A 20,348-nucleotide genomic window follows, 5' to 3' on the forward strand; every position below is an offset into this window, starting at 1 on the left:
CAGCAAACATTCTTCACAGCAGGATTCATCCATCGTCCCATGCTTGAGGAATCAGTCGTATCCGACAGCTTATGTAGGATAAGGAACAAAATAAAAATAAAACAAAAGAAAAGAAAAGAAAAGCAATAGATTACACGGTAAGTACCAAGTCGACTACGATTATTTACGGAGTTAAATTTACTGTTTAATTTTTAATGTTCTAATTAATGTTTAATTAATTATAATGAGACACACTAATTAATATATATTTTTTTAAAAGACCAATTAATAGATTTAAATATTAAAATAAGGAAAAATTAGTTAGAAAGATATTTTAATTTTTTTAAAATGATGTAACACAATCTGATTGATTGAACACTATTCTAGACATTAAAATTGAACTTGTGATTTGAATTCGATTATTTACTCCTATTATTTAGTGGTTAAGATTCAACGTTTATTTCACCGATTCGAGTTTAAAATTTGAGTTTTGCTACAGTAAAAAGCTCTTAAAAATAATCACATCTAACTTTTTTACAAGAATAAAAAGCTCTCACATTAAGTCACATCTAAACTCGAATTAAAAACTCAAACCGACAAACTAAACGGGTCAATAATATCTTCACAAAATAATAATAATAATAATAATAATAAAACCATTGATATTTTAATGATTTAAATAATTAATAAAACCATTGATATTTTAATGATTTAAATAATTTTTCAACGCTCTTATCTATAAATAGAAACAATTATATATCGCACATTACAAAATTTAATGTGAACGTTCATAAATAAAACCATTAAAAATTTAACCCCCCAGTTAAAACAATAGTTTCTCCCTGTAGCAAAATAAACCGTTATTGAGTTAAAAATCCTTTTTAAGAACTAGAATTCTCAACAATGTATCACTTCTTTTCCAATGGTCCAAACTCTTAACCTACCCCCAATCCACCATCACGTACATTTCACATGTTGCAATGTAATATTGTACCTTACCCAAAAATAAAAATAAAAAAATCATAAAGTACGTTGATCTGTTGGCAGTTGACAAGTTCTAAACCAGTGAGCGTTGGCCACGTCATCCGGTAGTTGCCCGAATTTGACTTGGCGTGAGGAAGAAAGTACCACTCTACGCCAAAAATACTCGTCAATAACAATTATTAACATATTATACTATAATTATAACAATAATCCATATTTAAGTTAATCTAATTGCTACATTCTAAGGTACATTAGAACAGGATTTAAGAAGAATAATAGGGGAATAATAATATTTTAAGTGGGATATTAGCAAATTGAGAAAGTCAAACTACAATCCCATTCCCACTCTCTTCTTCTTCTCTCTTCCTCTTTTATAAGCGCTGCCTCGCTTTTGACTTTTTTTTTAACTTCAACATTTTTCCATTTTTTAGACAGAGAAAGAGAGAGAAAGAGAGGATGAATGCGGCGCCTCGTCAGCAGCCTCCTCGGGGTTCGGAGTCGGCGGCGGGGGGGGGCCGGGGCGCGGCTGCCGGAGCCGCCGACGGGACGGTGATGCTCAGAATTTACGAGGCCTGGAAAGGCAGCAATGTAACTTTTCTATTTCTTTCATTCAAAATTTTCTTCTTTTGTTCTTTTTGTTCTTTTTTGGGGGTTTTATTTTTCTGGGCTTGCTTTCGTGTGTTTTTGGGGTCGAAGTTTCGTCATTTCTCACCTGGGTTTGCTAAATCTGATGCTTGGTTTGTTGATTGTGTGGAATTATGCGGATCTTTATAATCCCTGCTGCTTAAATTCAAAAGGGTATTTTTTATTTCGGTTTCTGGGATTGAGATTGGAGCCTTTTCTTACGTGGTAGATGCTTTAATTGATGAACTGTTGGGTGTCAAAATGAGTGATTTTGATTATAGTTCTGGGTTATTCAGCTTCTATTTGTTGCTGTAAACCAGTTTGATTTTGCCAAATAGAGTTATAGCTCCAACTATTTTTGGTGGTTTTATGACTGAATTTAGCCTTTTTTTTTTCTGAATGACTGAATTTAGCTTGAATTATTGGTTTGACCAATTTCCTTAAGTGTACCTATCTTGAACTGATTTTTTAGTGGCACTCAATTATTTAGAATGAAATAAATAATAGGCCTCCACATAACGATGACAAACTGTGTAATTTTCTCATATATTAAATCTATATGGACGAATTTTCAAGGGTTACTTTTTCATCGGTGGTTACTATTAAATATAGTAATTTAATGGCTTGGTATGATAAGAATCCATTTTCATTAATTGTTATAAATTTTTTTATCAACTATTCAGTTTATTACACCGTCGAATTAATATTTTACGGCTAAAACAATATATCTATTGATAGGTAAATATTGGAGTAACCATTAAAACTACCCTCTATATATGTATATTTTCTCGTTTTTGCTCATCTGTAATGTTTTGAAAGAAGTCTTTTCTGCTTCTGGAAATTTAAGCTGAACCATTTCTAATCCTTTGAGCCCGTGCATTTGCTTGAAGAAAAGTCAGCTTTTTTAACCAAGAAGTTTGGACTTCAAGAATTGCTGTGATTAAGTTGAGTGGAAAAGAAACTTGCCCTTTTTCTCTTATGGTCCATACTCCATACAGCCGAAGGCTTACTTATGCTGATAATTTTTCACTTATGGAAATGGTTTCCCCCCAAATATGAACATTTTGCAGAATTAGATTTCGTGATTAACACTAAAGGCCTTATTTTTTTTTGGAAGTACTACATATAATTACGCTTACACTCTTCTGATGCTCGCTTACGGGCATCATTGTCGGTTTAATTTTTCAGGTGTTTCTTTGTGGTGGAAGGCTCATATTTGGACCTGATGCAAGATCTATTTTGTTAACTGTATTTCTTATTGCTGCCCCGGTCGCAGTTTTCTGCGTCTTTGTAGCGAGAAAACTGCTTGATGATTTTCCACGTGACTGGGGAATATCCATAATGGTTGCTGCTATTGCTTTGGCAGTATTTGTAAGTTTCTTTTTATTTTTTTCTCGTTAGATTCCAAGTTCCATCCTGATAGTAACATGTGGGAACTTTTTTGGTCTTCTATTAGCATTGTGTGAGAAAAAGCACCGAAAAAATCCTGGAATTGTCCTTAGTTTTTCCAACATTACCTAACAAATTGACAATAATTCGTCATAGCTGAGTAAGTTTTTGTTTTACAGGACTTGATTCTTCTTATATTAACCTCAGGACGAGATCCTGGTATAATACCTCGCAGTGCTCACCCTCCAGAGCCGGAAGACTACGAAGGGAGTACAGAGACAGGGGCTAATCAAACTCCACAGTTGCGATTGCCACGGCATAAGGATGTAAATGTCAATGGTGTAACCGTGAGGATCAAGTACTGTGACACCTGCATGCTTTATAGGCCTCCTCGCAGTTCTCACTGTTCGATATGCAACAACTGCGTGGAGAAATTCGACCATCACTGCCCCTGGGTTGGTCAGTGCATTGGACTGGTAAATGCGCATGACTTGAAATACTAGTATGCTATCTTCAAAGCCAAAATAGGGTCTTTTGCTGAATATTGTTCTGTGGAAACCTTATTAATCTTGCTTCCATTTAAACTCGTAAGCAGATTGGTAGTTTATGGTTGATCTTTTACCATCTGATCTCCATGACAACGTTAACAATGTGCGTCTGAGTCAGAACTTTTCTTTTGATCTCTGTGCAGCGCAATTACCGTTTCTTCTTCATGTTCATCTCCTGTGGTACTCTTCTCTGCTTATATGTACATGGATTCTGCTGGGTCTACATCAAGAGAATCATGAACAGTGAGAATACTACGATCTGGAAAGCGATGATCAAGACTCCTGCCTCCATTGCACTAATAGCTTACACTTTCATCGCATTCTGGTTTGTGGGCGGCCTTACTTTCTTCCATTTGTATCTCATCAGTACAAACCAGGTAAGAAGCACTTTTTTCACTTCACAGAATCCTGAATTTCCAGTTCTTTATGTAGTCATGTTACTTCTTGGAGTTCCTTCTCGTCCACCAAAGTTCTGATTTCATGTTAATGTGGTTTTGCAGTCAACTTATGAGAACTTTAGATATCGTTATGATCGGCGAGCCAATCCGTTCAACAAAGGGGTGTTTGCAAACTTCTTTGAGACATTCTGCAGCAGCATTCCTCAATCCAAGAACGATTTCAGGAAAAAGGTTCCCAAGGACCCTTCAATTCTACCTCGCATAGTTGGTGGTGGTTTTGTAAGTCCCCTAATGGGCAAAGCCATTAGTGACATAGAAATGGGAAGGAAGCCAGCTTGGGACGAAGCTGCAGGGCAGGATGTCGATTTTGAAGACGAACACATCAGCAACGATGATGGTCCAGACAAGGATCAAGGACCGAATGATGCTGATGTTTCACCAGATTTAAGCAGAAACCTTCCAACGGAAAGCGCAGAGAGACGTGATGTATTGTACTCGAGGCGTTCTAGTTGGGGAAGGAGAAGTGGGAGCTTGAATATTTCACCTGAGATTCTTGCTTTGGCTGCTGGAGTTGGAGACTCAAGGCGTGTCACCGACGGAAGGCATGGAAACTTCCCAGCAGAAACCGACCAATCTCAGGCCAGTTCTTAGATGTGTACAGAAAACCAGCGAGAAGACATGAATTGTATGGTAAAAGAGAGACTATTTATAGTGCAAATGATGTAAATCTAAATTTGGCGGTGTTGATTTGACTAATATGCTTAGCGGTTAAAAGCTTTTGAAAACCGGGTTTTAAGGACGAGGCTTTTTGTTGTTTGTAAGACGTGCTCTTGCCATTAGGCAGTTAATTCTTTCGCAAGTAATGGTGTGCCATTATTGGTTAAATCTTCTTTTATACGATCGTTTAATCTCATTATTAATAGAATCTACATTTACATAAATATATACATATATGTACAATGACCTACATGTTTTGATCACAATGAAATTGGACTCATCTACAAGAAGCCACCACTCTCAAAATGAGCATGAAAAATTCTGGAATTTATAGATCTGAGCGCAGGTAAAGTAAAAGAGACATCCCAATATAAATGGTTTCAAGGAAAATAATAAGCTTCAAAATTACAAAAATATGTCAATTGTTTGACTCATCACAGGGGCCCCCAAAAAACAGATCTTCCAAATGAAATTGGGCATATCAAAAAATGAAATTGGGCATATCAAAACCTCCAAGATGTTCATTGCATGTTCTGGAAACGTTTCATAATCAATGCGCTCATATCCAAATAGCGCCGAGCGCAGTTCGAAAGGCAGGATTGTTCACTCGAGCTGAATTTGCTACCCGGAGTACTGGTGATGCACTTGTCCCAGCACACAGTTGTGAGCTTTGCCACCATCTCGTTGATCATGGCTCTTTCCTTTTCTTGCTGCATGGTAAAAGAATTTTGCAAAGCCAAATCAAACAAGGAGCTTAAGATAAGAGTGCACATAGTTTTCGCATCAAATCCAAGGGTTAAGCCGCATCAAGCTTTACTAGACATGAAAAGCAGTAATGTCCAAAGAAAACTTCTAATGCATATTTCAAATACTATGATCGAAATGGAGAAGCAAATAGTGTCAATTATTAGTTTAACAATAAAGGTTATACCTCAAACAATGAAAGTTATATTCTCCACGTTTCCAAATTCCAATATAACATTTAACATTATTCAAAACTAAGCGGCCAGGGAGGGAAATATTTTGCATCTGGCTTGACCATTATAGACTTCTACCATTTGCACAAAACGAATTGCTGGCCCTAAATTGACAACATAAGGAAGAAATCAAGCAACTATGAAGCCAAGGACGAACTTGTAAAAAATACTTATTGGCTATTGCTATGAAATAGACCTGCTTCTACACTCAGGAGTATTCTTCTTGAGGGGAGGAAAAAAAAAAAAAAAAAAAAACCGAAATTCCATTTTCCCAAGCATAATATAATCCTTGACAAGCCAATTCCAAAACAGCCTAAACTTTAGAGCCCAATAGTTCCTTATGAAAATCTGGAAATTATTTGCTTATCAAAAAAAAAAAAAAAAAAAAAAAAAAAAAAAAAAAAAAAAAAAGGAGAAAAATACCTAAAGAACGTTGTCTTGTGGCATGTGCAAACTTATTAATAATATAACATCAAAGCTAAAAAAACAATTTTTTTAGCTTTTTTTAGCAAATTCAGAATCCAATACAGAGAACATCCCTTATAGAAGCAACTAAGTAAGATTCCAAATATTTTTAGGAATTTTCCAAAGGCGTAAAAACAAAAATTGAATTTCTCATTAACATGCGTTACCATATACATATAGGATTTTTTGCAAATCAAAAACTAAGAGAAAAATGGAAATCTCAACATCCATGAAATGGTATAATATTTTTAATCAGTCAAATCCAATTTCTTAAATAGCATTTCCCAAAAACCTAATAATCCAAAAAATAAACAGAATTTCGATGCGTAAAAGGGCGTTCGTCGAATCTGTCCATCTATTGAACCAAAAAATGTTAAAAGACTTTTTTTTTTTTTTGGTTACTGAGGTTTTGAAGGAAACGAAAATGGCGATAGGATTAGAGAACAAAACGAGAACTTACATTGATGAATTGCAGCAATTCTGGGCTGTTGATAGCTGAAGGATCCATGGCGGTTAATTACCAGTAAAACCCTAAAAAAAATAATAATCTTTTTAAGCTTCGGAGACGCTCCTAAAACCCTAACAAGAAAACTGCTCAGAGCCAACATTAACGACACGTAGCTCAAATACGAGGCTGTTGGATGGGCCCAATTCTTCAATTTGGGTCGGGTTTAAATGGGCCAGGCCCAATTGTAGCCTTTGTTTTTGCAAAGTTTTTACATTTGAATTTCATAGGAGTTTCCAATTCCAATCAATTTCCATACACCTTATAATAGCTTTTTTATAATTTTTTTTGAGATACTACCATTTTAGTTTTGTAATTTCACTAAAAATTTTATTTCTTTGATCTGATTTCCATTATGAAATGAAACTTGCATTATTTTTTTCTCTTTTTTTGGTCAGAAAAAAGAAAAATTAAATAGGGCATATATGACAACATGCACAAAGAAGGCTTTTATAAGAAATATTTGTTATAAACTTTGAAGCTTGCTAGTTTAGGTAATTATATATATTTAGTATAGTTGTATTTATGCAAGATTTGATTGCGAACTTCAAATTTATAGATATTGGGATAACTAGAAGAAAATAACTTGTGATCATTAAAGTATTGGAAGCAAAATCATATGTGGGAGAATCTTAAACAAGAGCAGCTTCTTAATATTGACTTAACTTTCTTATGCATTAAGCATATGCCAACTTTTCTATAAGAAAAAAAAAATTTAAAGGCAAATGTTAGACGTGTCAAGCTTTTTTTTTTTTTTTTTTTTTGATATTATCTCACTAGATACCCAAATGCATAGATCACATAATTATTGAATGGTATCCCGATATGGTATTCGTTGCTTCACCTATCACAACCTTAATTTAATTTGGTCCAATAATGCGTGGGATGTCCATTTCAGGACAAAGAAAGTATCAAACAAGAAAAGCTTTATATCTCAAAACACTAACGAATATGTTCTTCTAAATTTGATAAAGATTTTATTCTTTATATAAAAATATTCATATATATATATATTTATAAATGTTTCCCTACCAAGTCATTACCTAGGGGAAAAGGGCTTCTATGATTTAATGTTATAAAGAAAAAGAGGTGTATTAATGAGACACCCATGTGAAAAACCCCAATAAGATAGTGAAAGCTTATACACTTATTAATAAGATAATCGTTAAGTGTCTATTTTTAAGCCGTCAAATCTGCATCAAAAATTATTTATTTTACACATTTTAATTTTTAGTGATTTTAATAAGATCTAACGGTAAAAAATAAACACCACCTATATATAAGGTCCTTCTGTAGAAGGATACTAATAAATAAACATATGAACCTTATTACTGTACTCTGAAACAAAGGCTTGCAATTTGCAGAGACAAAAATGGTAGCTACTTTCTACGAGTGGGAGTTATCTTTGGACCACATTACTGCATGAAAAAAAAAAAGAATCAAAATAGAAAAGCTTCATCTTAGCAATGAAGAAAAGTACCGATCCGATTGTTGACTATACCTTTGTAAAGTAACCTTTGAGCTAACGGTTGATGGGCCTCATTTCAACACCAAACATTGTCGCCATTGCATGAACTTTTATGAATGTTCATTAAAATTTTAGAACAACTCTTCAAGAGAGAAGCTAATAAGAAAGACTACTAGTAATGAAATTTAAAAGCACAAGCCCAAAAAGAGTACAAAGTGCGGCTGGGACCTTTCTGAGTCATCTATCCATAAATATTCATAGAAAGTAATTTGTACTTAAAACTAAATTAGCCAAACCACTAAAGAAAAAGTGAAGAAAAAATTGTGTGTAAAAGCACATCAAAGATTCAGGTTAGCTTTTTTTAATTATATATATATAAATATGTATTTTTTCTTTTTTGTCGTAGGAAACAAACGTGTAGGGGTTAGGGGGTATTATTTTAGACGTTGTTTAAGTTTCTTAAGAAACTTAGCTGAGTCATTAGCATGACATTAGTGTCAAAAGTAACGAGGAAAGAGTCATTTTCTTTCATGTTTTAGTTTAATACATAATGGATTTTTTTTTTGTGAAATAAATATATAATGGATTTTAATAGCCTGCTTGATTTAACAAATAGCTTTACGTCTCGTAGCAATTGTTTGTAGATGCATGCGTATGTATGTATGTATATATATATATGTATGTATATACTTGTTTTGCCATATACTAATTGTTAGGGATTTTGTTAGTTGACAATTTTTTGAAAATGAAGTTGGCAATTTTTTGGAAATGAGTTGTATAAAATTCAAAAGCAAGGTCAAGTTTATGATTGATGTAGAATTAGATTGTGGAGATTTTTATCTGCTAATTGCTCCGAATATGGAACGTTTTAAAGAAAGAAAGCATACTTGGTCAATGAAAGATTTTGGATGATCTGTGGACAACTATGGAGGATTTTGCATCGGATTTAGAGTTGCACACTGATTTGCTCCATTCATGTTGATTGTCATATTGTAATTTGGGGAATGTTGACCTTTGGGGATTGATGGATTCTTGGTATGGAAAGAATCCGTTGGAGGAATGTTGCCTTATTTTGAGGGCAATTTTGGTGGGAGAATAGATGGATCTGTTGACCAATTTGGGGTGCATATAATTGGTATGCAACCATGAACGTGTGTAGAGCTTTTGGAGTGAAATATTCTGCAGAAAAGCCTGTTTTGATGTTCTTTGAGAGAAAATAGAAAAAGGTAGTTCTTCGGGAGGAGGACGTATTGCTATCGAGAGAAAGCTTTCAAAAATGAGTGACGCTCGCTGGATAAGGCCACTGAGAGGATTTTTCACGACGGTGACTAAATCAAGGAGGGAGTCTTTGAGTGTGTAAGACTTATTGGTGATTGTAAATCTTTGATCTTAGTGGATTATTCACTGTTTGGACATGGCCCCGCGAATGTAGGTGTGTGCACCAAACCGCGATACCATTTTTTGGTGTTCTTTAGATTTCTCCTGCATTATTTTTATTCATGCAGTTTCTTTTTACTATTCGTTGTTCAGCTCATAATTTGATCATCAATTACAAGTGTTGTAATACTCTTTGTAACACTTGCGTGAAAATCAGACCTTTCAATTGGTATCAGAGCGGTTGCGGTTCACTAACACTTTACTTGGTGAGATTTTGGGAGTTTGTCTGTTGTGGCAAGAATGGCTTTTTTGAAAGAAGGTGGTTCGGTCTCACGTCCTCTCCTTGATGGTTCCAATTATTCGTATTGAAAAGCTCGTAGAAAGGTGTTCATCAAAGTAATTGATGAGAAGGAGTGGCATGCTGTGTTGATTGGTTGGACGCACCCTCTTACCAAAAATGAGGTTGGAGAAGAAGTCATGAAACCCGAAGAAAAATGGTCTGCTGAAGAAGATCGATTGGCTAATAACAATTCAAGAGCGTTGAATGCCATTTTCAACGGAGTTGATGTCAATCAATTTAAGTTCATTTCAACATGCGAATCCGCCAAGAATGCTTGGGAGATTTTACAAACGGCACATGAGGGTACATCTGTCATGAGACTATCAAAGCTTCAAATTCTAACTACGAGGTTTGAAAACTTACGCATGCTTAAAGATGAAACAATTTATGATTTCAATTCAAAGTTATGTGATATTGCTAATGAGGCTTTTGTACTTGGTGAAAAATTTTTTGAGGCAAAATTGGTAAGGAAGGCTTTAAGGTCGCTACCAGCGAGATTCGCTTACAAGGTTACAGCAATAGAAGAGACAAAGGATGTGGAATCAATAATGCTTGACGAGTTGATGGGCTCTTTACGTACCTTTGAAATGAACCTGAATGAAAACAACAAAGAGAAAGGAATTGCTTTCCAAGCTGAAGTTGAAGAAGTTGATTCCGATGACGAAAAAGACTTGATCGAGTTTATAGCGTGGTTGTTGAAGAATTTCAACAAGGTGATAACGCAGTTCAACAAGAAGAACCACACACCAAACTTTAGAAACTCAAACCATTTCCAGAGGAATAAAGCTGCAGCAAATAACATAGAATCAAAGACAAGAAATAGAGGAATACAATGCCGGGAGTGCGATGGTTATGGCCATATTCAATCTGAGTATGCTAACACTCTCAAGAAGAAGAAGAAATCACTCAATGCTACCTAGATTGATGAAGAATCTGAAATAAGTCATGAGTATGATGACGATCGTGTGAGTAATTTCATTGCCTTCAATGTTTATACTGATCAGGGTGTTTCTGTCGACAGTGTCGCAGACAATGTTACAACACTTCCTGTAACAAATTCCGTGAACAACAAAGAAGATGGAGTTAATTCAAATTCTGATAGTAGCAGTGATGGTGAAGACCTGACTCATGAAGCCATCCAGGAATCTTACCAAACTATGTTCAACAAGTGGGTTAAAGTGTGTGAAATGAATAAGTCTCTACGGGAGCGTGTTGATGAGCTTGTTAAAGAGAAGGATATGCTTAAGAGGGCTGTTATGAACTATGAATTTTAGGTTGTTGAAAATGAGAAAAAGTTGCATGACACAAGAGCAGAACTGGAGCGCACTCAAACGTCATTGAAGATGATGAATTCCAGCATTGCCAAACTGGATCATATTCTCTCTATATGAAAAGCAAGTTGTGATCGTCATGGACTTAGTTACACTAGTGAAAGCTCAACGTCCAAGACCATGTTTGTGAATGAGACATCCGCTCCTGAACCTCAGACTACCCTTAGTAAGAAGGTAATTATCTCACCCCCTCGATGTAGGTTTGTCCTCATATGTCATTATTGTGGTTTATTTGGCCACATAAGACCGAGACGCTACAAGTATTTAAATGCTTTGAAGAGAGGTATGCTTATTAATCCGTTTAATTTTGCATTCTCAAGAAAGACACCTAAAGCAAAGATTAATGTGCAAAATAAATTTTCTAGACGTGTGTAGGTAAGAAAATATGTTTTTGAGGTGTCGTAGGGCTTATATCTCTTTAGAAGCACGTACTAATGATTATGGGTGTACATTTGACAGGTGATACAAGCAAGATTCAGAGAGTGTTACATTCAGGGGGAGTAAGACGGAGCGATGATTCAGGGGGAGTAAGACGGAGAGATGATTCAGGGGGAGCGAGCTTTAAGGATCAATGACCTTGAAAGATGATCTGCAGGAAAGTGTTGCACTAAGTGTTCCATCAAGTGTTGCAACACTTTCTGCGACAACAGCTTCTAGAAGATTTCTATTATTATTATTATTATTATTTTCTTTGATTTATTTTTGTCAAAAAGGGGGAGAATAATGTAATTTTCTAATTTTTCTAGTTTTTGAATTTTTATTAGGATCTTGTGTTAGTTTTTCCAAAAAAAAAAAAAAAAAAAAAAAAAAAAAAAAAGGGGGGGGTTTTTGGGGTTTTTTTCCTCCACCAAAAAAAAAAAAAAAAAAAAAAAAAACTAAAGGGGGAGATTGTTAGGGATTTTGTTAGTTGGCATTTTTTGGAAATGAGTTGTACAAAATTCAAAAAACAGGGCCAACTTCATGATTGATGTAGAACCAGATTTTGTGGCGATTTTAATCTGCTAATTGCTCTGAATATGGAATGTTTTGAAGAATGAAAGCATACTTTGTCAATAAAATACTTGGGATGATCTGTGGACGACTATGGAGGATTTTGCATCACATTTAGAGCTGCATATGTTGTCCTTTGGGGATTGATGGATTCTTGTTATGGAAAGAATCCGTTGGAGGAATGTTACCTTATTTTGAGGGCAATTTTGGTGGGAGAATATATGGATTTGTTAACCAATTTGGGGTGTATATAATTGGTATGCAGCCATGAACATGTGTAGAGCTTTTGGAGTGAAATATTCTACAAAAAAGGCTGTTTTGATGTTCTTTGAGAGAAAATAGAAAAAGGTGGTTCTTCAGGAGGAGGACGTATTACTTTTGGGAGGAAGCTTTCGAAGATGAGTGGCGCTCGTTAGACAATGCCACTAAGAGGATTCTCCACAACAGCGACTACATCAAGGAGGGAGTCTTTGAGTGTGTAAGTCCGATTGGTGATTTTAAATCTTTGATCTTAGTGGACTGTTCACTGTCTGGGTGTGGCCCTGCAGATGTAGGTGTGCGCACCGAATCGTGATACTATTTTTTGGTGTTCTTTAGTTTTCTCCTGCATTATTTGTGTTCCTGTACGTTTCTTTTTACTGTTCGTTGATCCGCTCAGAATTTAATCATTAATTGTAGGTGTTGCTAAAAGTGTTGTAACACTCTTTGTAACACCTGCGTAAAAATCAGACATTTCACTAACTATTATTTGAGCTTATAATTAATATCTTTGATCATTCTTGTATAAAAAAGCCTAAAATTAAATTTCCTCTTCATAAGGATCTATAGAAAAAGTTTAGAATTAGAAAGGAGAGGCTCCCTCCTCCTTTGTAAAGAAATTGTTAGAAGGTTGCCTCCCAATGCATAATATAATCGGGCTATTTTTTTTTTTTTACATCCATATTATAGTAGATAAAATCCCAAAACTTTGTTTTTTTTCTTTTTTTTTTTTCATTTTCCTGAAAGGCCAGAAATCCTAGTTATATAATCACTAGATACCGTTATTAAAGAAAAGAATACTAAACACCAAATCGTGTCGTTTTGTATTTGTTTCTTTTTCTTTTCCTCATAATCATCACTTTTTTATAATTAAGCTAAATACATTGGGTAAAACTATATATATATATATATATATACACACTATGTTTTTGCCCCACCTTGTGGAGAATTGCCTAAGCATGACGTTACTATGACTTTATCTTTACCGTTACCAAGGGTAGGGAAAAAAAAAATTTCACTTCTTTTATTTGATCATTGAGACATCGACACCCCAATATCTCGATAATTTAATTGAGATATCTAGTTAAATTTAATAACAATGGATAGTAATTAGAACATAAAACCTCATTTTAGTCATTTCAATTTAAATAAATCAAAAATTAAAAGATACAATTTCTTGTTGAAGAATAAATTTAAAAAAAAAAAATCTTCATGTCCCAACAAAAGAATTTTATGTTATTTTTTCAAAAAATATGTTGACTAAAAGGGTCAAAATATCATTTGGTCTAGTACTAAGATACTTTCTTATATAACAAGGTACTCCAATGAAATTTCTTAAACACGAAAGTATTAACGAGATGATGTATTCAAACTACAAAACGGTAAATCCACACCTACTTTACTTTAAGATGAAGAGTTCGAACTCCTCCATCCTTAATTTTTTTTTTTTTTTTTAAAAAGCCACGAGGATGAAAGAAAGATACATGATAAGATAATCGTAACATATTGAGTTTTAGATTTGACTAAAAGCCATTTACTAACATTGAAGAGATCTTCTCCAAGGCTCAAATTAACTTCAATAATCCTCACTTATCACACCCTGATGTTAATTAATGTTTTTGCCAATTGTCTTCAATTGCTTGTTTACTTGTCATTCACCTGAGATTTAAATAAGGACAAAAAAAAAATATTAATCAACCCAATACGAAACTTCATTATACACCCAACACATCTTTAATACTGGAGGAGATATAGACACAAACAACCAAAAAAAAAAAGAAAAAAAAAACACACACACACACACACATCTTTATTACCGAGTTAATTAGAAGTATACACCTTAAAAAAAGAAAGGAATAAAGAAGAAGCAATAATAGATATCTTTAACTAAACTTTCATTTTTTTTACGTTAAAGAATATAATGAAACATAAACAATCAATCTAGATATAGAGTAAAAAGTCTTGTCGCATATATACGCTATCTTTTCCCACTCCCTACGATCTTTGTTACAAAATTAATAATACAAATCGACATTGTTATTTTAAAAATCTCTTTCCAAGTCATAACTTGGCTAAAGCCACCTCCTATATATATAGAACAAGTCCATAAATACTAAACATCCATTGCTTGAACTTTCCTTTAAGTTTGACAGAAATATTTTTAGCTTGCTAGCTAGATCACCCTTGCTAAACTTCGACAAATAATATCAACAATATACAAAATCATATCCAAAAAAGGGTCTTTTGTTTTTGTTTTTCCATCTTCTTTTTCCTAGCTCTTGATCAGCAATATGGACAAGTATTTCAATTTTGTAAGGAACAACAATGGAGTGATCAAACTACCTCCTGGCTTCCGGTTCCAGCCAACGGATGAAGAGCTCGTCTTTCAGTATCTAAGACGCAAAATCTTCTCATGCCCTATGCCATCTTCTTCAGATCATCACATCATTCCTGAGATCAATGTGTGCAAGTATGATCCTTGGGATTTGCCCTCAGGTTCGTCACTATAAACTTATAACTTATTTGTTTCGCAGAGAACGGCTGTTTGTTACAGTAATTTTCTCTTATAAAAAATTCGAATTTATATTCAAAGTTTTTGTCCTTCGTAATTACTAAGGACAAAACAATGTATTTTAGTGGGGTTTTTTTTTTTTTACGACATTTTGTCATGTGTTCGGATTTTTGCTTCCTAATTTAGGTGATATTGTGGAACAAGAGAGGTATTATTTTAGCAACAAGGAAGCAAAATATAGGAACGGATCAAATAAAGCAAACAGGAAGACAAATTCAGGTTATTGGAAATCAACTGGGTCAGATAAAAAGATTGTGTCTTCAACAATGAAGCATATTGTAGGGACGAGAAAGACCCTAGTTTTCTACAGAGGAAAGCCTCCTCATGGCTCTAGAACTGATTGGTTCATGCATGAATATAGTCTTAATATTGTCGATGTAGAAGATGATCAGACTAACAGTGGCAATAATTTCCCACAGGTACAACAACAATTATATTCATCCATTATTTATGGATATATAAAAATTTAACTTCATTCCATATCTAGTAACAATATGATCATTGGACATTGGTATATATGTTATGTCTAATTATTTGTTTGTTTTTTTTTTTTTTTTTTGTGTTTGTTTGTCATGCAGATTTCTCAAAGCCAAACAGAAAATAATTGGGTTCTCTGCCGGATATTTTTGAAGGAAAGATCAAGTAGTAGTACTAACAATAACATTAATAACATTGATGAGATCCAGCAGAATTGGAAGGATAATAAAATGAGAAGATCAGTTGGGATTAATGATTGTCAGCCTTATAAACTGTATGATCTTGTTATGGGATGCGAGATTGATACGAGTCCCATGCTGCCGTTGTCGTCGTCTTCTTCTTCAAATTCAAGTTATGTCACTGAGGATCATGAGGTATCTTCAAGTGGGGGCATGCCATGAAGAAAGCAGTGGCTGCTCCGATTATTTTGACATGAACATGTTTCATCAAGAGCCAGTGCCAAATAGCAACCTTTCGTCTTCTTCAGATCAGATATTGTGAATGTCTATGCCCAATATTTATGTCCAAAAATAGTGGAGATTTAAAAAAGTACTTCAGAAATGGAAAATATATATTCCACCGCGAAATTGAAATGCTACTATTTTAATTAGCAAATTAATTGCATCATCGTTGGGATAATGTTCATGGCAAAATATGTCATGTACTAATTAAGCAGCGTGTTTTTTTTTTTTTTTTGTTTTAAGGGAAAAAATTCATTTCAATTAAACAAAATTACATACTCAATAACTAATCACAAGTGAACACCACCTACAATAAAATTTAACTCCGAATATTGACTAGATCTACCAATGAAAATGGATAATATGAGAGCTAGCTAGCACTCATCCCCTACAGGAATCTTTAGCTTTTAAAAGAAAAAGGCAAATTATTATTATTTTTTTTTTAAGATCATATATAGTGGTGGTAAGGGAGAGAAGGTGTAAAAGAAAGGGGCAATGCATTTATACCTCACTTTGCATCTAGAATTTCCTTTTAATAATTTAAAGCACTAGCAGGTCCAAAGTTTTCATCAAATTAAAGTACAATGTGGGCACGTGGGGTTCACTTCACCTCCTTTCTTTAGTTTTGACTGTAAGCGCCAAAAGGGAATTTTATATATGTATACATATATTTATATATATATATATATATATTTATATATTTATATATAGAGAGAGAAAATCAATATTTCAATGCTTAAAGTCAATTCTTCCTTTAGAAAATACATGAACAGAGATATTAATTTAGTTTCTTCATCTTGAATGTAATGAAGAAGGAAATAGTCTTTTATTATTATCATTATCATTTATTATCATTATCATTTATTATCATTATTATTATTATTATCATTATCATTTATTATTATTATTATTATTATTATTATTGTTATTGTTATTATTATTATTATTATTGCTGCTGCTGCTATTGTTTGTTTGGATAGCCAAAAAACCGGATTCTTCTTCAAATGCATATATATGTCCTTTGTACTATATATAGTATATATGTATATTAAGGCTCAAGCCATCCAGAAGCCATAATATTTTGTATTTTTAATTTTTTTTTCGGTCTTTTATGATTCTTCCCCGATGTCTCATCTGAGGAATGTCCAATCTGTTTAGTCCCCAAAACGGCATGATTTATATCTCCTCACCATTGTGAAAGCTGGCCATATTATATTTAGTAACCAAAAATACACTACACACAACATAAGATATTGTTCTCCGCCCAAGGCCTTGCATATGATGACTATTTCAACCACCGAGAAACATGGCCAAAAGTATATTTAGGACACCCAAAAAAAAAAAAACAAAAAATAGTCAATTAGTTTGTTGCGAAAGATACAGACAGGGAAAAAAAAAAAAAAAAAGTCAATTAGTTTGTTGCGAAAGATACAGACAGGGAAAAAAAAAATCAGAAAAAGAGACCATACAATTACAGTTAAACTTTCATGGGGGATTCTTTTTCAAATATGATTTGATCAAGAAGAACCCCATGATATACATTTCTTTTTTTCTGTTTTTCTTAATTTTCCTTACTGCCATTTGAGCCCAATTCTCCTTCAAATAATTCATACTAAATTTCCTGACCCTCTCAATCTTCATTGATCAAGCTTTTTACCGTTTCTTCTCTCCATATAATTCTGATCGTTCTTTAATTATTATTATTTATTATTCAATAATGGGGTGCCAAAATTCAAAGCTCAATCGGGATATACTGGCCATACCTCCAAAGCTCCGCCCTCTCCTATGGCGCAAGGTCGAGGAGCTGCGGCGGAGAAGAAGCGCCGCCACCGCCAATGGCGGGACCCTCTCGAAGAAAGAGCTATTGACGGACGGCGTCCGCGAAGAAAGCGATGCCTTTTCACGTGATCATGAATCTCTGCATGAAAATTATGAAAGAAACGACACGACGTCTTCGCCGGGTCATGAAAGCGTTTCTTCTTCTGCGTCACAACCGAAAACAATAATAACGGAAGAGGACAAGAAGAAGACGTCTGAGGAGGAGATCGTAGAACCGGAGAAAACAGAGATTAATATGGAGAGTGAAAATCAAGAGAGAAGTGGCAAAGATGATAAAGAAGAAAAAGAAGAAGAAGAAGCAAAAGAAGAAAAGGAAGATGATTTAACGGAAGATGAAGGAGATCAAGAAGCAAAAATATGTCCAAGCTCACCAAGTTTTAGAGTATATTTCATCGAGTCGTTGGATCAAGAGGAGGAGGAGAAGAAAGATGATGATGAGCCTGATCATGAGGGTAAGTAATTAAGTAATGTTGGAAAATGATGAATGTCCATTTAGGATAATTTTAATTTAAAAAATTAACCCTTTTTTCACATGTTTTAAAAGTAAATCAATGAATTGTTGAGGAAAAACAAAACCAATGATTTTACAAAACGTTTAGTGCATGGTGAAATTGAATCGAACCATATATTTAGTAATAAATCAATAATTTAACTTTTTAAGTGACTGATGATCAGAGATAATATCTGAAATCACTGATCACTAATTGATTAAAAAGGTCACAAATCAAAATAAATTTGCACACACACATATATATACACATGCACACAAAAGATGTGTGTGTGTGTGTGTTTTTTTTTTTTTTTTGCCATTTATGCATATGCCCTTATAAACAATTTGCATGCAGATAAGGACGACAGTAAGGAGAATGAGAATGACATGCAAAAGGAATGGAACAGAGAGAACAGCGTTGAAAGCGTTGTATTGATAGATACTCATGAGGTAACTAATATATATATATATATATAATATCTGTCATGGATCATGCAAAACAGCCAATTCTTGACCTCCAAACCTCTATTGCCAATTCTTTATAAATTTACTAGTAGGTGCCAATCTAATTAGAATGTTTTAACTATTTTGATATCAGTTACATTCTCTAAAAAATCTATCTATGAAATATACACCAATATATGGTATATATGTAAAAGATATACACATCATCTTAGACATTTGGAGTGTGAACAAATTACTAGTAGTTTCACGCATGACATTTTTAATTGTAAGAGATTTGTGCTTGTTATATGTCGTCCCTGGTTTAGGGGCCTACATAATTTGTTTTAGTTTTATTTTATTTTATTTTTTTGGGTAAGATTTATATCGAAAGATCTAGTTAGCATTTTGCATATACATATTTAGTATATATATATATATACACAAAATAAAATAATTAATTTCAGGACCAGGAGACCAAGATAGTAAAGAAGAAATCAGGGAAAAGCCGAATGAGATTCAGGAGGGCATTGTGTAGAGGAGGACCAGTCGCTGTAAAGCATCTACTAAACGTTAGATCATGTTACCATCCTAGCAGTGACAGAGCCTCTCTTCTTGCCAAGAAATCAGCCCCTTGATTATTAACTGTTTCATTTATAGGTCTGAACAGAAATTCACATTTTTTTTTTTTGCGAGAAAAAACATTGTTGCAAAAATATTTGAACTGTAATTCAAACTCGCAAAACAAACGAGCAAAAATATCTAAGAGATTCCAAATATTATATATACTACTTGTACTGTTTAACTTCCTAGGAACTTTTCTTTTTTTTTGTCACCCTTTATTAATTCTTGGTCAGGAGTACTCAGGACGATCATGACTGATCGTGTAATTTCCTTTGCTAAAATATACAAGTTCACAATCAGTTCAAAAACTGGTATTGAATTTTAGTGATTAGATTATATAAAGTAAATTCCCTAACAGAAGAATGGAACTTTGTCGATATATATCTAATCGGTATCTCACAGCTTTTTTGTTTTTTGAATCAATGCAAAAATTTTAACCAAATTTTAATAGCAAATAACGCAACAATACACTAGCCAATGTGTAATTGTCTAAAATAAATCAAATATACAATTTACAAGTTGACTGCGACATCATTTGATATACAAAATACATTTAATTATTGGTATGCAGTGCAAAATCTGCAGTGTAGAATTCAATTTACCGTCCGTCATTAATTTTGCTTTTCTAATTTTTAATTGTTCATATAATGTCATTTATTGACCTTATTATCGTTTCACGTTGTAATGGTTTGTTTCTCTCCTTTTTCCCTTTCTAATTTCACATTTCCTGTCGTTTAATCGGTCAGTGTTTGTCGTCGTTTGTTTCTTTGGTAATCGTTTAGGGGACGTTTGGTTAGATGATTCAAACTATGATTTGAATCATGATTCATGATTCACTACAGTGTTTTTTCTTACAAAAAATACACGTAAATTAAAAATTTTTCTAATCACATGATTCTAATCCATGAACTCTCTTTATTATTTTTTTACTTGCTGTCATTTACATGGTCAATTGTCGTTTCTAGTTTTTTTGTCTTCGATGAAAAATGGTCGTTTCTAGTTTTGTTACGGCTTTTAAGGTCATTTTCGCGTTTTGTTGTTGCTTTTTGCTGTGTGCTGTTTGTTTACCCACTACCCAATATATATTGCAAAGA

The 20,348-nt window shown here is 33.8% G+C and overlaps 4 protein-coding genes across 4 annotated transcripts; 3 read left to right on the forward strand and 1 right to left on the reverse strand.

Annotated features, from left to right (window-relative positions):
• The first annotated feature begins 1,384 nt into the window (after nt 1-1,384).
• On the forward strand, nt 1,385-4,807 carry LOC21392180 (probable protein S-acyltransferase 7). The gene is made up of 5 exons (XM_010095634.2): nt 1,385-1,551; nt 2,776-2,958; nt 3,156-3,452; nt 3,668-3,901; nt 4,025-4,807. Exons 1-5 carry the CDS (start codon nt 1,420-1,422, stop codon nt 4,571-4,573), a joined length of 1,395 nt encoding a protein of 464 aa, XP_010093936.1. The 5' UTR covers nt 1,385-1,419; the 3' UTR covers nt 4,574-4,807.
• Nucleotides 4,808-5,010: 203 nt separating this feature from the next.
• LOC21392181 (mitochondrial import inner membrane translocase subunit TIM8) lies at nt 5,011-6,659 on the reverse strand. Its single transcript, XM_010095635.2, has 2 exons — nt 6,542-6,659; nt 5,011-5,349 (listed from the first exon to the last, which is right to left on the reverse strand). Exons 1-2 carry the CDS (start codon nt 6,587-6,589, stop codon nt 5,161-5,163), a joined length of 237 nt encoding a protein of 78 aa, XP_010093937.1. The 5' UTR covers nt 6,590-6,659; the 3' UTR covers nt 5,011-5,160.
• Nucleotides 6,660-14,494: 7,835 nt separating this feature from the next.
• Nucleotides 14,495-15,978, forward strand: LOC21392182 (NAC domain-containing protein 83). Its single transcript, XM_010095636.2, has 3 exons — nt 14,495-14,846; nt 15,049-15,341; nt 15,501-15,978. The coding sequence occupies exons 1-3, from the start codon at nt 14,642-14,644 to the stop codon at nt 15,798-15,800; spliced, it is 798 nt and encodes a 265-aa protein (XP_010093938.1). The 5' UTR covers nt 14,495-14,641; the 3' UTR covers nt 15,801-15,978.
• A 1,599-nt stretch (nt 15,979-17,577) lies between these two features.
• LOC21392183 (nuclear polyadenylated RNA-binding protein 3) lies at nt 17,578-19,268 on the forward strand. The gene is made up of 4 exons (XM_024164010.1): nt 17,578-17,941; nt 18,032-18,151; nt 18,545-18,639; nt 19,098-19,268. The coding sequence occupies exons 1-4, from the start codon at nt 17,578-17,580 to the stop codon at nt 19,266-19,268; spliced, it is 750 nt and encodes a 249-aa protein (XP_024019778.1).
• Nucleotides 19,269-20,348: the final 1,080 nt, after the last annotated feature.

This window comes from Morus notabilis, unplaced genomic scaffold (genome assembly GCF_000414095.1).
Source record: "Morus notabilis unplaced genomic scaffold, ASM41409v2 Scaffold2427, whole genome shotgun sequence".
NCBI classification, from domain to species: Eukaryota; Viridiplantae; Streptophyta; class Magnoliopsida; order Rosales; family Moraceae; genus Morus; species Morus notabilis.